Source organism: Oncorhynchus tshawytscha, linkage group LG30 (assembly GCF_018296145.1).
Source record: "Oncorhynchus tshawytscha isolate Ot180627B linkage group LG30, Otsh_v2.0, whole genome shotgun sequence".
NCBI lineage: Eukaryota > Metazoa > Chordata > Actinopteri > Salmoniformes > Salmonidae > Oncorhynchus > Oncorhynchus tshawytscha.
This window is the reverse complement of record NC_056458.1, coordinates 21,785,166-21,805,185: the sequence shown is the minus strand read 5'-3', so window position 1 is coordinate 21,805,185 and position 20,020 is coordinate 21,785,166. Positions and strand designations below refer to the sequence as shown.

General features: G+C 41.4%; 1 protein-coding gene across 6 annotated transcripts in view; it reads left to right on the top strand.

Annotated features, from left to right (window-relative positions):
- The window catches only part of LOC112228585 (vacuole membrane protein 1), a 111,390-nt gene that overhangs the window by 80,661 nt on the left and 10,709 nt on the right, over positions 1-20,020 (top strand). For all 6 annotated transcript variants that reach the window (XM_042309174.1, XM_042309175.1, XM_042309176.1 and 3 more), the window contains one exon: positions 838-899. In XM_042309174.1, coding sequence (XP_042165108.1) covers positions 838-899 — 62 coding nt within the window. The remainder of the gene's footprint in view (positions 1-837; positions 900-20,020) is intronic.

The window sequence follows — 20,020 nt, the reverse complement described above, 5'->3', positions numbered from 1 at the left end:
CATTGCTATTATGAGAACCCACTCCAGTGTTGATTCCCTATATGAGTGGCACAATGGGGTAGTATCATCATGTTAAACCTGTGTACTTCCCTACCAGGTTTTCATGAGTCCGAAAAGGACAAAAACATATTTGTTAGACTTGGTCTTTGTTATGGGCAGCGGCATCCATTTTGGCCTCTCCCAGACCCAGTGCTTCCTGGTTTCCTGCTCAGTGGGTGGCTGAACAGTAACTGAACGGTAAACAGAGACGTAATGAGCCCCCTAATAGGGTCTGATTGAGCCGTAATGGCCAACCCCCCACCCCCCTGTCTCCTGTGTCCAGTCTGAGGCAATGAGTAAGCAGGAATTAGACTGGACAGGAACAAAACAAACACCTTTACTGTTATAAACGTCTGTCTGAGAGGAGTGACACATCTCCTCATGATTCCCCCCCCATCCCCTCAATACTCCTCTCCACCTCCTACTCCTCCTCCCATCCCCCTCTTCAACTGTTATCTGTATCAGCTGTAACCCCACACCCTCCCCCATCCTCACCCCCTGAAGACAGCCTGCCTGTGTAGACTCATTTCTTGACCTGAGTGTCTGCGTTGGTTAAAATGTGTCATAGGGCCTCTGACTTTTGTTCCTGGCCTTGATGACAAAGGGCCACTTCATGGCTGGTTTTGGGCTGACCGCCTGTCAGGCACCAAATGTGGTATTGGTTGACTACAGGGGGTCCAGCAGAGGGGGTATTACTGATCAAACCATGAGTGTACTGCCGTGGCTGGGCCTGTCTGTACCCCCCACGACCTCAAGACCCACAGACTGACTGATTGTCTCTCTCTTTCTTCCTCACAGAAACTGTTTGTGATCATAACCTTCAGCAGCCACATAGTGGAGCAGATGGTGTCTCTGATCGGGTGAGTAACCTAGCCACTAAGTAACATTGGACATCCTGAAGAAATGTGTGTGTGTGCTTGCTTGCATGAGTGTTTGTGTCACAGGATGGAGGAGGACAATGACAGGGGTAGTATCCCACATTAAAGGGTTCATTTGGAACATGACGGTTGAGAGCGCTTCAAGTGTGACATTTTGAGGTCGTTTGTGCCCTTTTTAGGAAAAACCCATTCTAACTTTGTTCTGAATGTAACTCAGGTCTCTTACCAAAATGTTAGCATGAATTAATCATGGGGAACTGGAACATGCTGTGTTGCATGGAATACATGTTCTTCATTTGACAGACCCTGGAAGGGTGGTGATTATACAGTAGAATATGTATGGTATTGATGCTGCTCTTGTAAGAGATACCCCTCAGTCTGTTACCTAGTCTGGATGCTGATGATGGCCATGCTCTGCCATTTAGTGTGGATGGCTATGAATATGGACATTCTATGTAAGATTGTTTCTCAGGTTAGGATGAACTGTCTCTGGCATGCAGTCTGGATGAAATCTACATTCAAATCTTGGTCCTGTTATGATGTGGCATTGCTTTGCCATGGTGACCTTAAACAGACTGATTGTGTGCTATTCATTTGGTGTCATATGGCACTCAAGCGGAACGGGGTTTGTTGATATCTATGTATAAAGACATTTCACACGAGCCTTAAAGAATGGCGCGACAACTGCCGTGTCCTTTTTCCATCCTTCGCCCACCACTGATGGCTTGGTGTCACCCTCCCAGACTGATCTGATGTCCAGTCAGACGTCACTGTCACCAGCCCTGGGACCCTGTGGTCTGGCCTCCCAACTAAGCCTGCTGCTAATAGAGGTTTCACACCCGCCCACCCTGCCTCACACTACTGATCCATGCTGCACTGACATGGTTATGTATCCACCAGAATTGTTGGAACAGTGCTGAAAGAAACAACATAGGATCTTTCATTTGGCCAGCATAGTAATATCTGAGCCAGCACATTACGGGTTAAGTCGACACAATAGTGTGAAAAATGTATTACCCTGGCCTGTATATGGGGCTGCCTGCTGACCAGGTATAGGGGGAAGCAACCTCTTGCCTTTGTAGAGTTGTCATGGCCAGGACCATTGTGTGTGTGTGTGTAGCATGTAACTACCCTCTGCCAGTTGGGATGGTGTTAAATTGGCACCTGACACACACACACGCACACCCCCCCACACACACACACAGACTTGGCTGTGCTGAAATCAGACTGCGAGATTGCATCAGCTCTCATCCTTGCCAGCAGTTTCTTTCATCGCTCTTTTCTTTGTTTCAAGAATGAATACTTTGGTGGCTTTATTTAGAGCTGGTTTTAATAAAAGGCTTCATTTTTTTTTCTCTAATTTGTTGAAAGATTATTCCCAAATCGAGTTAACAGACAAACGGGCAATTTTAGTTAAAGCTGTTTGGTCATTCACAAGGGTTCAGAGAGTTTTATCATTCATGAACGGTTTTCAGCATTGTTGTTCACATGCTTTTCAAATTAATGTATTTGAATATAGCCTATTCATTTCATCATCATATGAATCATATGAGCATTTTATAGCCATTTGTGTGTGTGTGTGTGTGTGCGTGTGTGTGCGTGTGTGTGTGCGTGTGTGTGTGTGTGTGTGTGTGTGTGTGTGTGTGTGTGTGTGTGTGTGTGTGTGTGTGTGTTTATAATGATGGATAGATAGCGTTGTGAGGGTTTGAGGAGTTTTCAGCATTGCTGTTCATATCCTTTTCAAATTCATTTATTTCAATATAGGCTATTCATTTAATTATCATATGAATCATATAAACATTTTATAGTTGTGTGTGTGTGTTTGTGTGTGTGTAATGATGGATAGATAGCATTATGATAGTTTCAGTCCATGGGGGGCTGATCGTCAATGAGCCACAGAAATACAGAGTGACACATCAGAGGTGAATGGAAAGTTTCACTGCAAGTCACAAACTCACCGTTTCCCCCTTTTTTACAACCTGTTAACCGTCAACTTCCTTCCTGACTGAGGCCCATCCACCTTGAGAGTTGCCTGATAGTGAGGCTTTCACACAGAAACTGCAATCCAGCAATGGCTCTGTCACATTTCCACCTCACACACCTTCACTATTATTAACCCTTTACCAGACTAACCACACCTTTACTTGTAACCCTTTAATATTAACTCTTTAACTACCTACCCATGCCCATTGCCACTTTTACTTAACCCTTTGCTGGCTGTCCACATTTCCATTCATTAACCTTTTCATTGCTTGTTTTGGCCTATTTATTGTCCACCAGAGTTCCTTTTCTCTTTCCATTTATTATTATCAATGCTAAATCATCTTCTTTTTGAAGTGGATTTTTTCAGTTTTATATGTATTGAATAACATTCTTTCAGAGACAATGCACAGATTTTCTTATGTTGGTTGGTCGCAGTAAGCAGTGGTACAGTTAAGGACTGTAGAATTATGGTAGTTATAATCTCCTGTAAAAGTGTTGTTTGTGTTGTCGGTAATCATTTTTTAAACATATAAGACCGTTATGGTTTTAATGATGTTCAGACACAGGAATGGAAGATGATATCTGGTGATATCTCTGTTCTCCCTGTGGGTGTATCACAACCACCGTTTCTCACATATTTATCTATACACAGCTCATAAAAAGTGACCTCCTCTTAGTAAATTATGTTTTAATATTTACTCTAGTTTCTGTTGAAATTATTGAGAAAACTGCTCTTACAGGCCCCAACAGCTTTCCTGTATAGCCAGTTTTATAGTACAAGGTTCATAACTTGACTGTTAACATTGTTGTGACATGTTTTTTAACCTTTAGTATTCATATTGTATATTCTTCAGACAGACATGTTTTTTAACCTTTAGTATTCATATTGTATATTCTTCAGACAGACATGTTTTTTAACCTTTAGTATTCATATTGTATAATCTTCAGACAGACATGTTTTTTAACCTTTAGTATTCATATTGTATAATCTTCAGACAGACATGTTTTTTAACCTTTAGTATTCATATTGTATATTCTTCAGACAGATATGTTTTTTATATTCATATTGTATATTCTTCAGACAGACATGTTTTTTAACCTTTAGTATTCATATTGTATATTCTTCAGACAGACATGTTTTTTAACCTTTAGTATTCATATTGTATATTCTTCAGACAGACATGTTTTTTAACCTTTAGTATTCATATTGTATATTCTTCAGACAGACATGTTTTTTAACCTTTAGTATTCATATTGTATATTCTTCAGACAGACATGTTTTTTAACCTTTAGTATTCATATTGTATATTCTTCAGACAGACATGTTTTTTAACCTTTAGTATTCATATTGTATATTCTTCAGACAGACATGTTTTTTAACCTTTAGTATTCATATTGTATAATCTTCAGACAGACATGTTTTTTAACCTTTAGTATTCATATTGTATATTCTTCAGACAGACATGTTTTTTAACCTTTAGTATTCATATTGTATATTCTTCAGACAGATATTCTCTGTGCAGCTCTGTTGATAGCTGTCAATATTTAACAAATTGTTTTTCATTTACTCAAACAAACAAATATTGACTGTATTGCGTCATTGCAAATCATTGCTGTGCTTACAAATCTTATTCGAAATTCTTTAAAAACACTTTTCAAAATGTACAGTATATGTTGGAGTGGGGTGAAATAAGAGATGACTTTTCAAGTTTTATTAGATCAAATTTGTTCTAGTTTATTCTTATTGAAAGTTCTGAAATAAATCAAAGCCATTATTTGTTTATTGAAATTGTTTCATTTAACGATCCCACCATATTTACACCATATTTACACCATATTTACACCATATTTACACCATATTTACACCATCTTTTCCTCTCTTTTCCTCAGTTTCCTCATTGTTGTTATATTGTTTTGTTTCATCTGCATTCTTTTACAATGTAATTGCAAAAAGATGACTATACCATGTCTGTCTCAAATGGAAAGAGGAGTGAAAGTGTAAAGTCATGGCATTCCTTGAATTAATTAACCATTGGACTTGCGATGATTTCACTCTCACGTGATATGAGAGAGTAGATTCATTTCCCTCTTCTTGTCAGTCAGTCAGGTTAGCCATTTATGATAACTTCACAGATACATTTAAGTCAATGATCTTTTAACCTCACTTAGAGAAAAATGGCAAACAATTACAGCACTGGGAAAGAGCCATTTAAAAGCAAATGTTTAAGCACGTGTTGTTGGATGATTCTCAACTTGTAAAGATCCATTTCTCTGTTGTTCAGTCCGTTCACATGTCAATGTATCAGAAAGCTGTTGTATAAATCTTATTGGCACTAGAATAGCCTAAACTGTGTGGCTCAGAGTCAGACAGACAGTTTTGCCCAGTAGATTTGAGGATGTGCCCTTTTCATTTGAGTCCATCTGAACATCTGCTGAACAATGGGCAGCTATTGAGCACAGAGGAGGAACCTCTGGCACACAACTTTAAAATAACCATAATATGCTGTAAATTCCCCTATCACAAGTCATAGCTTGACTTTTTATGAGACACAGTATCATTTCTCACCAACACAATTTATATTCCCTGGACATTTAGGTCATTTTGAAAACATATACTTAACCAATATTCGAAATTATAAGAAAATGCAAGTTTTTGGTCAAGATGTCAGATATGAAACCCAGTTGAAAGGAGATGTAAATCAAATCAAACTTTATTTGTCACATGCGCCGAATATAACAGGACCGTGAAATGCTGACTTACAAGCCCTTAACCAACAATACAGTTCAAGAAAGAGTTAAGAAAATATTTACCAAATAAACTAAAGTGAAAAATAATCAAAAGTAACACAATAAAATATCAATAACGAGGCTATATACCAGGGTTACCGGTACCGAGTCAATGTGTGGGGGTACAGGTTAGTCAAGGAAATTTGTAGATATAGGTAGGGGTAAAGTGACTATGCATAGATAATAAACAGAGAGTAGCAGCAGTGTAAAAACAAATGGTGGGGTGTCAATGTAAATAGTCTGGTGGTCATTTGATTAATTGTTTGGGGGTAGAAGCTGTTAAGGAGCCTTTTGGCCCGAGACTTGGAGCTCCGGTACCGCTTGCCGTGCGGGAGCAGAGAGAACAGTCTATGACTTGGGTGACTGGAGTCTTTGACAATATTTTGGGCCTTCCTCTGACACCACCTAGTATATAGGTCCTGGATGGCAGGAAGCTTGGCCGCAGTGATGTACTGGGCCGTACGCACTACCCTCTGTAGCGCCTTATGGTCAGATGCTGAGCAGTTGCCATACCAGGCGGTGATACAATCGGTCAGGATGCTCTCGATGGTGCAGCTGTAGAAATTTTGGAGGATCTGCCCATGCCAAATCTTTTCAGTCTCCTGAGAGGGAAAAGGTGTTGTCATGCCTTCTTCATGACTGTGTTGGTGTGTTTGGACCATGATAGTTAGTTGGTGATGTGAACACCAAGTAACTTCAAATTCTCAACCCGCTCCACTACAGCCCCGTCGATGTAAATCGGGGCCTGTTTGGCCCACCTTTTCCTGTAGTCCACGATCAGCTCCTTTGTCTTGCTCACATTGAGGTAGAGGTTGTTTTCCTGGCACCACACTGCCAGGTCTGACCTCTTCCCAATAGGCTGTCTCATCGTTTTCGGTAATCAGGTAATCAGACACTGTTGTGTCGTCAGCAAACTTAATGATGGTGTTGGAGTCGTGTTTGGCCACGCAGTCGTGGGTGAACAGGGAATACAGGAGGGGAATAAGCGCACACCCCTGAGGGGCCCAAGTGTTGAGGATCAGTGTGGCAGATGTGTTGTTGCCTACCCTTACCACCTGGGGGCGGCCTGTCAGGAAGACCAGGATCCAGGTGCAGAGGGAGGTGTTTAGTCCCAGGGTCCTTAGCTTAGTGATGAGCTTTGTGGGCACTATGGCATTGAACGCTGAGCTGTAGTCAATGAACAGAATTCTCACATAAGTGTTCCTTTTGTCCAGGTGGGAAATGGCTGTGTGGAGTGTGATTGAGATTGAGTCATCTGTGGATGTGTTGGGGCAATTTTCGAATTGGAGTGGGTCTAGGGTATCCAGGATGATGCTGGTGAAGTGAGACATGACCAGTCTTTCAAAGTACTTCATGCTACCGACGTGAATGCTACGGGGCAGTAATCATTTAGGCAGGTTACCTTCGCTACCTTGGGCACAGGGACTATGATGGTCTGCTTGAAACACGTAGGTAATACAGACTCGGTCAGGGAGAGGTTGAAAATGTCAGTGAAGACACTTGCCAGTTGGTCCGCGCATACTTTGAGTACACGTCCTAGTAATCCGTTTGGGCCCGCGGCTTTCTGAATGTTGGCCATTATCACACAGTCGTCCAGAACAGCTGGTGATCTGATGCATACTTCAGTGCTGCTTGCCTCGATGTGGGCATAAAAGGCATTTAGCTCGTCTGGTATGCTCGCGTCACCGGGTAGCTCACGGCTGGGTTTCTCTTTGTCGTCTGTAATCGTTTTCAAGCCTTGGCACATCTGTCGAGCATGTAGTAGGATTCAATCTTAATCCTATATTGACGCTTTGCCTGTTTGATGGTTCGTCTGAGGGCGTAGCAGGATTTCTTATCAGCGTCCGGATTAGTGTCCCGCTCCTTGAAAGCAGCAGCTCTAGACTTTAGCTCGATGCAGATGTTGCCTGTAATCCCTGGCTTCTGGTTGGGATATGTATGTACGGTCACTGTGGAGACGACGTCGTCGATGCACTTATTGATGAAGCCAGTGACTGAGGTGGTATACTCCTCAAAGCCATTGGATGAATCCTGGGAACATATTCAAATCAAATCAAATTTTAATGGACTCATACACGTGATTAGCAGATGTTATTGCGGGTGCAGCAAAATACTTGTGCTTCCAGCTCCGACAGTGCAGTAGTATCTGACAAGTAATACCTAACCAATTACACAACATATACCCAGTACACACAAATCTAAGTAGGAATGAATTAAGACTATATACATATGGACGAGCTTTGTCAGAGCGGAATGGACTAAAGTACAGTAGAATAGTATGGAATACAGTATATACAGTTGAAGTCGGAAGTTTACATAGACCTTAGCCAAAACATTTAAACTCAGTGTTTCACAATTCCTGACATTTATTCCTAGTAAAAATTCCCTGTCTTAGGTCAGTTAGGATCACCACTTTATTTTAAGAATGTGAAATGTCAGAATAATAGTAGAGAGTGATTTATTTCAGCTTTCATTTCTTTCATCACATTCCCAGTGGGTCAGAAGTTTACATACACTCAATTAGTATTTGGTAGTATTGCCTTTAAATTCTTTAACTTGGGTCAAACGTTTCAGATAGCCTTCCACAAGCTTCCAACAATGAGTTGGGTGAATTTTGGCCCATTCCTCCTGACAGAGCTGGTGTAACTGAGTCAGGTTTGTAGGCCCCCTTGCTCACACACGCCTTTTCAGTTCCGCCCACAAACTTTCTAAGGGATTGAGGTTAGGGTTTTATGATGGCCACTCCAATACCTTGACTTTGTTATCCTTAAGCCATTTTGCCACAACTTTGGAAGTATGCTTGGGGTCATTGTCCATTTGGAAGACACATTTCCGACCAAGCTTGAACTTCCTGACTGATGTCTTGAGATGTTGCTTCAATATATCCACCTAATTTTTCCTGCCTCATGATGCCATCGATTTTGTGAAGTGCACCAGTCCCTCCTGCGGCAAAGCACCCCCACAACATGACGCTGCCACCCCTGTGCTTCACGGTTGGGATGGTGTTCTTCGGCTTGCAAGCCTCCCCTTTTTCCTCCAAACATAACAATGGTCATTATGGCCAAACAGTTCTACTTTTGTTTCATCAGACCAGAGGACATTTCTCCAAAAAGTACAATCTTTGTCCCCATGTGCAGTTGCAAACCGTAGTCTGGGTTTTTTGAGGTGGTTTTGGAGCAGTGGCTTCTTCCTTGCTGAGCAGCCTTTCAGGTTATGATGATATAGGACTCGTTTTACTGTGGATGTAGATACTTTTGTACCTGTCTCCTCCAGCTTCTTCACAACGTCCTTTGCTGTTGTTCTGGGATTGATTTGCACTTTTCACACCAAAGTACGTTCTTCTCTAGGAGACAGAATGCGTCTCCTTCCTGAGCAGTATGACGGCTGCGTGTTCCCATGGTGTTTACTATTGTTTGTACAGATGAACGTGGTACCTTCAGGCATTTGGAAATTGCTCCCAAGGATAAACCAGACTTGTGGAGGTCTACAATTTTTTTCTGAGGTCTTTTAAAAAAAAATTCCCATGATGTCAAGCAAATCAAATTTATTTATATAGCCCTTCGTACATCAGCTGATATCTCAAGGTGCTGTACAGAAACCCAGCCTAAAACCCGAAACAGCAAGCAATGCAGGTGTAGAAGCACGGTGGCTAGGAAAAACTCCCTAGAAAGGCCAAAACCTAGGAAGAAACCTAGAGAGGAACCAGGCTATGTGGGGTGGCCAGTCCTCTTCTGGCTGTGCCGGGTGGAGATTATAACAGAACATGGCCAAGATGTTCAAATGTTCATAAATGACCAGCATGGTCAAATAATAATAATCACAGGCAGAACAGTTGAAACTGGAGCAGCAGCACAGCCAGGTGGACTGGGGACAGCAAGGAGTCATCATGTCAGGTAGTCCTGAGGCATGGTCCGAGGGCTCAGGTCCTCCGAGAGAGAGAAAGAAAGAGAGAAAGAGAAAATTAGATAGAGCATACTTAAAATTCACACAGGACACCGGATAGGACAGGAGAAGTACTCCAGATATAACAAACTGACCCTAGCCCCCCGACACATAAACTACTGCAGCATAAATACTGGAGGCTGAGACAGAAGGGGTCAGGAGACACTGTGGCCCCATCCGATGACACCCCCGGACAGGGCCAAACAGGAAGGATATAACCCCACAAACTTTGCCAAAGCACAGCCCCCACACCACTAGAGGGATATCCTCAACCACCAACTTACCATCCTGAGACAAGGCCGAGTATAGCCCACAAAGATCTCCGCCACGGCACAACCCAAAGGGGGGCGCCAACCCAGACAGGAAGATCACATCAGTGACTCAACCCACTCAAGTGACGCACCCGTCCTAGGGACGGTATGAAAGAGCCCTAGTAAGCCAGTGACTCAGCCCCTGTAATAGGGTTAGAGGCAGAGAATCCCAATGGAAAGAGGGGAACCGGCCAGGCAGAGACAGCAAGGGCGGTTCGTTGCTCCAGAGCCTTTCCGTTCACCTTCACACTCCTGGGCCAGACTACACTCAATCATATGACCCACTGAAGAGATGAGTCTTCAGTAAAGACTTAAAAGTTGAGACCGAGTTTCCGTTTCTCACATGGGTAGGCAGACCATTCCATAAAAATGGAGCTCTGTAGGAGAAAGCCCTGCCTCCAGCTGTTTGCTTAGAAATTCTAGGGACAATTAGGAGGCCTGCGTCTTGTGACCGTAGCGTACGTGTAGGTATGTACGGCAGGACCATATCAGAGAGATAGGCCCATGTAATGCTTTGTAGGTTAGCAGTAAAACATTGAAATCAGCCCTTGCCTTGACAGGAAGCCAATGTAGGGAGGCTAGCACTGGAGTAATATGATCCAATTTTTTGGTTCTAGTCAGGATTCTAGCAGCCGTATTTAGCACTAACTGACGTTTATTTAGTGCTTTATCCGGGTAGCCGGAAAGTAGAGCATTGCAGTAGTCTAACCTAGAAGTGACAAAAGCATGGATTAATTTTTCTGCATAATATTTGGACAGAAAGTTTCTGATTTTTGCAATGTTACGTAGATGGAAAAAAGCTGTCCTTGAAACAGTCTTGATATGTTCTTCAAAAGAGAGATCAGGGTCCAGAGTAACGCCGAGGTCCTTCAGTTTTATTTGAGACGACTGTACAACCATTAAGATTAATTGTCAGATTCAACAGAAGATCTCTTTGTTTCTTGGGACCTAGAACAAACATCCCTGTTTTGTCCGAGTTTAAAAGTAGAAAGTTTGCAGCCATCCACTTCCTTATGTCTGAAACACATGCTTCTAGCGAGTGAAATTTTGGGGCTTCACCATGTTTCATTGAAATGTACAGCTGTGTGTCATCCGCATAGCAGTGAAAGTTAACATTATGTTTTCGAATGACATCCCCAAGAGGTAAAATATATAGTGAAAACAATAGTGGTCCTAAATCGGAACCTTGAGGAACACCGAAATTTACAGTTGATTTGTCAGAGGACAAACCATTCACAGAGACAAACTGATATCTTTCCGACAGATAAGATCTAAACCAGGCCAGAACTTGTCCGTGTAGACCAATTTGAGTTTCCAATCTCTCCAAAAGAATATTGTGATCGATGGTATCAAAAGCAGCACTAAGGTCTAGGAGCACGAGGACAGATGCAGAGCCTCGGTCTGATGCCATTAAAAGGCCATTTACCACCTTCAAGAGTGCAGTCTCAGTGCTATGATGGGTTCTAAAATCAGACTGAAGCATTTCGTATACATTGTTTCTTTACTTTTATATAGAATACAGTATATACATATGAGATGAGTAATGCAAGATATGTCTTCCAGTCTGTGTTAGCAAAACAGTCCTGTAGCGTAGCATCCGTGTCATCTGGCCACTTCTCAATTGAGCAAGTCACTGGTACTTCCTGCCAGTGGTGGAAAAATAACTAATTTGTCATACTTGAGTAAAAGTAAAGATACCTTTAATAGGAAATGACTCAAGTAAAAGGGAAAGTCACCCAGTAAAATACTACTTGAGTAAAAAAAAAAAATTTACGTTTTTGGTTTTAAATGTACTTAAGTATCAAAAGTAAATGGAACTTCTAAAATGTACTTACGTATGAAAAGAAAATGTATAAACCATTTCAAATTCCGTATATTAAGCGCATATATAGGATAGCCAGGGGCACATTCCAACACTCAGACATAATTTACAAACAAATAATTTGTGTTTAGTGAGTCTGCCAGATCAGAGGCAATAGGGATGACCAGGGATGTTCTCTTGATAAGTGTGTGAATTGGACAATTTTCCTATCAAAATGTAATGAGTACTTTTGGGTGTCAGGGAAAATGTATGGAGTAAAAAGTACATTATTTTCTTTAGGAATGTAGTGAAGTAAAAGTTGGCAAAAATATAAATAGTAAAGTACAGATGTCCCTAAAACGACTTAAGTAGTACTTTAAAGTATTTTTACTTAAATACTTTACACCATTGCTTCCTGCTTTAGTTTTTCCTTTAAGCAGGATTTCTGAGGATAGAATTATGGTCAGATTTGCCAAATGGTGGGAGAGGTTTGTACACGTCGCTGTGTGTGGAGTAAAGGTGGTCTAGATTTTTTTCCCTCTGGTTGCACATGACATGTTGGCAGAAATGTGGTAAAACTGATTTAAATTTGCCTGCATTAAAGTCCCCGGCCACTAGGTGCGCCGCTTCTGGATGAGCATTTTCTTGTTTGCTTTTGGATATATAGCTGGTTGAGTGCGGTCTTAGTGCCAGCGACGATTTGTGATGGTAAATAGGCCGCTACGAATAATATAGATGAGAACTCTCTTGGTAGATAGTGCGGTCTACAGCTTATCATAAGGTACTCTACCTCAGGCGAGCAATACCTCGAGACTTCTTTAATACTAGACATCGCTCACCCGCTGTTATTGACAAATAGACACACACCCCCGCCCCTCGCCTTACCAGACGTAGCTTCTCTGTCCTGCCGATGCATGGAAAATCCCGCCAGCTCTATATTATCCGTGTCGTTGTTCATCCAAAATTCGGTGAAACATAAGATATCGCAGTTTTTAATGTCCTGTTGGTAGTATAGTCTTGATCATATATCATCCATTTTGTTTTCAGAACTTGCTCTTGGCATACAACACATCTCAATATTTTTTAAATGTATTGTTAAATCATAATAGAAAGCTTTTATATGATGTGGTGGTCCTGATAAGACTGAAGCCACCGGTATATTATATTTGATGACTTATGATGATGTCTCCTCATCAAAAGAGAATGCTTTTCCTGTCATGGTTGTCATGGTGGATCAGAATGTGCCCCTCTCTCATCTCATTTAGCTTCTGATTGAAGTCTAGAGCAATCATAAATAAAGACGAACATTTTTTATCTCTTGGTAAGAGTGCCAGCACACCACAACCATAAATAATCTTTCATCACATCCTATCCCTGTTTAGTGTTGCCAAACCATTCATATAAGAATCACAGTGGATAGAGCTTATCATGCTACTTCCTGTATGATATGATGTCCCACAGCTGCTTGGCACACCAGACTCATCATGACACCCCCCAAGTCACAATGACTCTGCTGGTGTAATCAGATCATCAGCACATTTCTTTGTTACCATCCCCCTTTACTTCCCTCTCTTGTTTACCTCTGATAAAAGACTAGTCAGTGTGGTTGGGATTCCAGAGGAAAACACACATCATTGTAAGTTATTTATTGGAACAGGAGAGGTTGGATGGTTTCCTGTGTTAATCATGCTTGATGAGTGTCAGTAATGAGAGCTCAGTGATTAGATACTGTATTAATTCCACCCCAGCCCCAGCCTAAAGGGATGTTTGATGTCTGCAGTAATAATGATAATAACTTTATTTGTATAAAGCATTTCAATATAAGTAACAAAATGCTTCAACATCAAAATAAAAGTACTATCAAAGACAGGAGGAAGGGGAAATGGAGAGGAAAGAGAAGAGAAGAAGCAGCCTGATCTCCAGCCTAGAATGGTCCACAGCGCCCTGCCAGAGGATCTCCGGCTACGTCCTGGCTCGTAGGGAGATAAAGGATCTGAGATATAGGATGGCTTTAAACCAAGCCTAGCCATAAACGTCATTCATAAAATGTTTTCTAAAAGTGACTTGTAGCCAGTGTGGAGAAGCTGAAATAGGTGTCATGGTTACATTTTCGGGTGCCTGTTAAAAGCCGAGCTGCAGCATTTTGAACTAACTGTAGATGGAGTGGTTTCTGACTGAGGCATGTATACAAAGAATTACAGTAATATAGGCGTTAGGAAATAAAGCATCTATAACTTTCTCTAGATCAGTGACTGAAGTAAAATACTTGACTTTAACTATATTTCTTAGATGAGCAGGACTGGACAACCTTCTTCACATGCAGCTCGAGGTTTAGGTCAGGGTAAAAAAAAACGCCAAGGCTTATGAACGTAAGCTTTACATTGGTGGACAGATTACCAAGGTTATCTACAATCTGGGTTCTAGCAAGGTGGGGACCAAATAAAACATCCTCTGATTTCCTATCATTGAGCTGGAGAAATGTGTCACACATCCAACACGTGTGAAGGGTAGCTACCTTGGCTTGGTCCCTGGGTCTGATTGGTAAATAGAGCTGTGTGTCATCTGCCTAGCAGTACGGCTGTGCGTTTAAGCTGGAGTAGTGGTGAGACTGGTGGGTTATGCCAGCTATTCAACACAACAGCCAGATCACATGAGATGACATGTGGGAATGAAAGGGTTCTTGATGATGATGATTATATTGTATAGTTTCAGACACTGATTCAGTGTCTGCAAGACTACGGCATTTCTGGTCTAAGTCTGAGCTGTCCATACGGTTTGAGTCATTGTGGCTCTGTCCTTGAGAAAGCTTATGTGGTTCACTTCACAGCACAAAAAACATTGGTCCATGTTGTGTGTGTGTGTGTGTGTGTGTGTGTGTGTGTGTGTGTGTGTGTGTGTGTGTGTGTGTGTGTGTGTGTGTGTGTGTGTGTGTGTGTGTGTGTGTGTGTGTGTGTGTGTGTGTGTGGGGGGGGGGTGTTATTTCGTAGCATTTTTACCCACTTACTGTAACTATACTGTACTTACTGTTTTTAGATCTTGAAAGCAGCATGGGAATTCCCTGGATGATAATCAATCACTTTGATTGAAGCCCATCTACTGCGGTCAATCAGCCACTGTAACATGTAGTGTATTGTAATTCAGTAATCCCTCAGATTGTGTGTCAATGGAGGGGATTATTGGTGAGAGGTCCATTGAGATGGAGGGGCTGGGGCTGGTGTGGAGAAAAACCAGGCTGACTGGGGGTCTCCCTATGAATGGCAGGGATAGAGAATGGGGAAAAAGGGATCCTCTCCATGAGAAGGTATTAATTTCCATGTGAGTCCATCTCTTAGTGTGGAGCACATTATCAGCACAATGTCCATGCAGATGGCCTTTCCTGCTCCTTGACTCCCTGCCTCCCAGACCAACTAACACTAAACTACAGTAAGCTTAACCCTGTGAGCCTTTTTTAATATTGAACTGATGTGTGCCTGGGCTAATTGTGTTTGTATCAGTAACTGACCAGTTATAAAGATCTGACAGAGAATTATCCAAATTTCCTCAGAAATTCTATCAGGAATTTACCAGATACTAAGTAAGTGTTCTAAATGAAGGTGAACTTTAGGCCTAGGCGATGAATTAAATGTAGGTCAAGTTTGGATGATTATGGTGACTCCTCACCTCTCACAAGATTCTTTTAGCAATACCAAAATCAAATCAACGTTATGTTGTTAGTTGTTAGACACTGTCTGCTGAGAACGAAGGCTGGGAGGGACGGATCACCTGAAAAGCCCTCATAAAGATGGCATTTATCAAGCCTATAGTGGCAGGCCGGGCCAGGCCTCTCTAGGGGGAAACACAGTCGGATCTCTCATTTAGGAGGACAGGAGAGAGGGGTCAGAGTGGAGGAGAGAGTGATGGAGGGCCAGATTGGGGTTGATGGTTTTTATAACAGTCATTAAGTTTAATGCAAGTCACAACGGGGAGCCTCTTTACTCAACTTTACTCAACTCCTCTTCTTATGATTACTTATGATCCCTCAAAAAAATAGATTTCTCTCAATCGGAGAGGGTTTGAGAAATACATAAGGACTTGGAGAGCTCGGTCTGCCCAGAATCCAGGTGGTCTTCACTAAGTACATCAAATATTATGACTTATTAAATGACAGTTATAAGTGATATTTGTATTTATTTATTTCACTTTTATTTAACCAGTAAAGACACTTGAGGTTAGAAAACCTCTTTTGCAAGGTCGACTTGGCAAGAGGTCAGTAGGAAAGTATGATATAGGTGATATGTATACAGTACCAGTCAAACGTTTGGACACGCCTACTCATTCCAGGGCTTTTGTTTACTTTTACTATTTTTTTTTACATTGTAGAATAATAGTGAAGACATCAAAACTATGAAATGACACATATGGAATCATGTAGTAACCAAAAACGTGTTAAACAAATCAAAATATATTTTATATTTTCGATTCTTCAAAGTAGCCATTGTAGAAAATAGTCAAAATAAAGAATAACCCTTGAATTAGTAGGTGTGCCCAAGCTTTTGACTGGTACTGTATGTGGTCATTATCACATTGAAAGCCTTTGAAGGGGTTGGTACTCTGTGTTTTGTTCTCTGTGTGTGTTTAAGGTACAGATAAGTACGAGTGGGGGAGAGGGGGGTGAAGTAGGTGGTCAGATCAATGCACTGGGTCCGGTGTCATGTGTCGTTGCCCTTAAGTTTGGCGTGATCATCGTTGCACGGCACGCTACTTCCTGCTTTATTCATCCCTGATTCATTTGTTTTTGTCTCCTGTTCCCCCAAGTATTTTTCATTTGTACAACATCATTGATTAAATTAGCAACAAGCAACAAATCTATTATGACTTGATATAACGACACAATTCCTGTCTGATTTTAGTCAACATGATGTGTGTTTTGGATAGGTTAGTATCAGCCTGTGGTCTGTTGTTGTGTACAGTGATGCTCTGTCTGTATGATGCTGATGATGCTATATGAAGTGCTGTATGAGCACCTCTCCCCAGAGATGGAGGACAAGTCATCAAAGAGCCGTCCAGTCCACCTCTGTTCACCCTGTGTCCTGAGTCACAGGCCTGCTTTACAGCGCTGTCTGTCTGTTACCAGAACACACGGCAGGGCAGGATGTTGCTCCAAGGCAACTCATTCAACATGAACACAAACAGAGCAGTGATATCAGAACAATGACAGTCAAGCTAATAAATCAAAGGGTGTGTTTTAGTAGGGGGTTGTATCTAAATAGGGATTATTTACAGCTAAATTCTCCATACAAAGAGACTGAATAACAACTGTTTACTCTTGTACCTCTAACACCCTTTTATCAATTTGTGTTTGAAGAGATCGGTGATATACTTGATTAGACTTGTTTTAAATGATTGGAAGAATGTTTAACTTGATAGTACTAATAGGTGATTTTGCAATTGTCAGAGCTTCACATACATTTTTATCCATTGTCTTCATCTAATGGTTTTAAATCGTTTTTTTTAAAGGAACATGTGAGGTTATTTATATTGAGAATCAAAATGTAGTTCCTCTTTTTTCATGTTTTGATTGACCACACAGAGCCTTCAGAAAGTATTCATACACCTTGACTTATTCCACATTTTGTTGTGATGACATTTTCTCTCCCCCATCTACACACAATACCCAATAATGGAAAAGTGAAAACATGTTTCTAGAAATGTTTGCAAATTGATTGAAAATTAAATACAGAAGTATTCACACCCCTGAGTCATTCATGTTAGAATCACCTTTGGCAGCAATTACCACTGTGAGTGTTTCTGGGTAAGTCTCTAAGAGCTTTGCATACCTGGATTGTACAGTATTTGCACATCATTCTTCAAGCTCTGTCAAGTTGGTTGTTGATCATTGCTAGACAGCCAATTCCATGTCTTGCCATAGATTTGCAAGCCGATTTAAGTCAAAACTGTAACTACGGCGCTCAGAAACATTCAGTGTCGTGTTGGTAAGCAACTCCAGTGTATATTTGGCCTTGTGCTTTAGGTAATTGTCCTTATAAAAGGTGAATTTGTCTCCCAGTGTCTGTTGGATAGCAGACTGAACCAGGTCTTCCTCTAGGATTTTGCCTGTGCTTTGGTTTATTACGTTTCTTTTTCTCCTAAAATACTCCCTAGTCCTTGCCGATGACAGGTATTCATGCAGCCACCACCATGCTTGAAAATATATAGTGGTACTCAGTGATGTGTTGTGTTGGATTTGCCCCAAACATATCTTTATTCAGCACAAAAATTACAGTTAATTTCTGTGCCATATTTTTTGCAGTTGCCTTATTGCAAACAGGATGCATTTTATTGTTTACAGGCTTCCTTCTTTCCACTCTGTTATTTAGGTTGGTGTTGTGGAGTAACTACAATGTTGTTGATCCATCCTCAGTTTTCTCCTATCACAGCCATTAAAATCTAACTGTTTTAAAGTCACCATTGGCCTCATGGTGAAATCCTTAAACTGTTTCCTTCCTCTCCGACAACGGAGTTAGGAAGAACGCCTGTACCTCTGTAGTGACTGGGTGTATTGATACACCATCCAAAGTGTAATTAATAACTTCACCATCCTCTAAGGGATATTCAGTGTCTGCTTTTAATTTTATTTTGGCCCATCTACCAATAGGTGCGTGTCTTTGTGAGGCATTGGAAAACCTCAATGGTCTTTGTGGTAGAATCTGTGTTTGAAATGAACAGCTCGACTGAGGGACCTTACAGATAATTGAATGTGTGGGGCACAGAGATGAGGTAGTCATTCAAAAATCATGTTAAACACTATTATTATTAAACACAACTTCTGTGACTTGTTAAGCATATTTCTACTCCTGAACGTATTTACGCTTGCCATAACAAAGGGCTTGAATACTTATTGACTCAAAACATTTCAGCTTTTCACTTCTAATTTGTAAAAATATATATTTTTAACATAATTCCACTTTGACGTTATAGGGTAGTGTGTGTAGGCCAGTGACACACACTCTCAATGTAATCCATTTTAAATTGAGGCTGTAACACAACAAAATGTGGGAAAAGTCAAGGGTTCTGAATATTTTCTGAAGACACTGTAGATACTTTTTCATCTTTGGCAATAACAGTGGTTGTAAAGCACTGGAACTAGCAATAGACAATTGCTATTTTGTATCGTTGTGGTGTTAGGAAGGGGCAAGGTCAATAAAGTAGGTCATGAGCAGTACTTTCACTGGCTGTCTGTACATTAGACAGACAGACAGACACATCCTGCCCAAAGCGTATGCACAACCTAGCCACAAACCTGAGACTATTACTGTGCTCAAAGGGGAGACTGAAAAACTCTTCATGATTCACCGCTGAACCACGTTCTCTCCCTTGTTCCGAGGTCTGACAATAAAAATATTACAATTGAGTAAGAATAATATATTTATCTTAAATGGTTGCTATTTGTTAATGTGTTGTTATTTTTTATGCATGTAATGAAAGTAGAACATATTGTACACAATTTTAGAGTGAAAGACTGTCTTGCAGCCTGTGGGTTTCTCCAGCTCCATAGTAACCTATGTGTTGATCTGTGGGAATGTCAAAGCAGATGATCAACAAGGTGAATGTATTATATGAGCCGCACGTACACAGCCACCCATTATTCACTGCATACTCTATAAGCCACACATTCTGCATTGGTCAATCATAGATTTGTTACTTACATAATTAGTTTGTTAACAATAAATATAGCATGGGAGATATTCAACCTAGGTGGAGTGTCTCTGACTCAGTAGTGTGGCCATCGATACCTGGTTAAATAAATAAAAAAACATTTTTTTTTTTTTTTTAAATGGATCAATGGGATCAGATCTGCCCAGGCAGACTCTGGTTCTAGCTTTCTCCCATACCCCCTGCTCCCCTGCCTCCCTCCCCTCCTCTTGGCCTCTCCTGCGTTCCAACTGGGAATCCTGGCCAGGCTAGTCATGGCTGTCTCTATCCCTCTGAGTCAGTCAACCATGCCACTACCCACACCCTACCCCTGGAAAGGCCAGCACAGTCACTGAGTGACACAGACCTCTCACCTCATCACACCTCCTCAGCCACTCATAGGCCCAGACCCGGGTGGTTGTTGGTGGGTTGTTGGGGGCTGTTTTATAGGACTGTGAGGTGACAGGAATAAGAGAGTGCTATATATAATTGGTGCTCTTTGTTTCCTGGCAGTGGGCACCCCTGGGGGCAGACGGTGTGTTTAGCTGGCAGTACCTCCCTGCAGACCCGTGCTGATAAGTCATTTCCAAAAAAGAAATGATCTCATC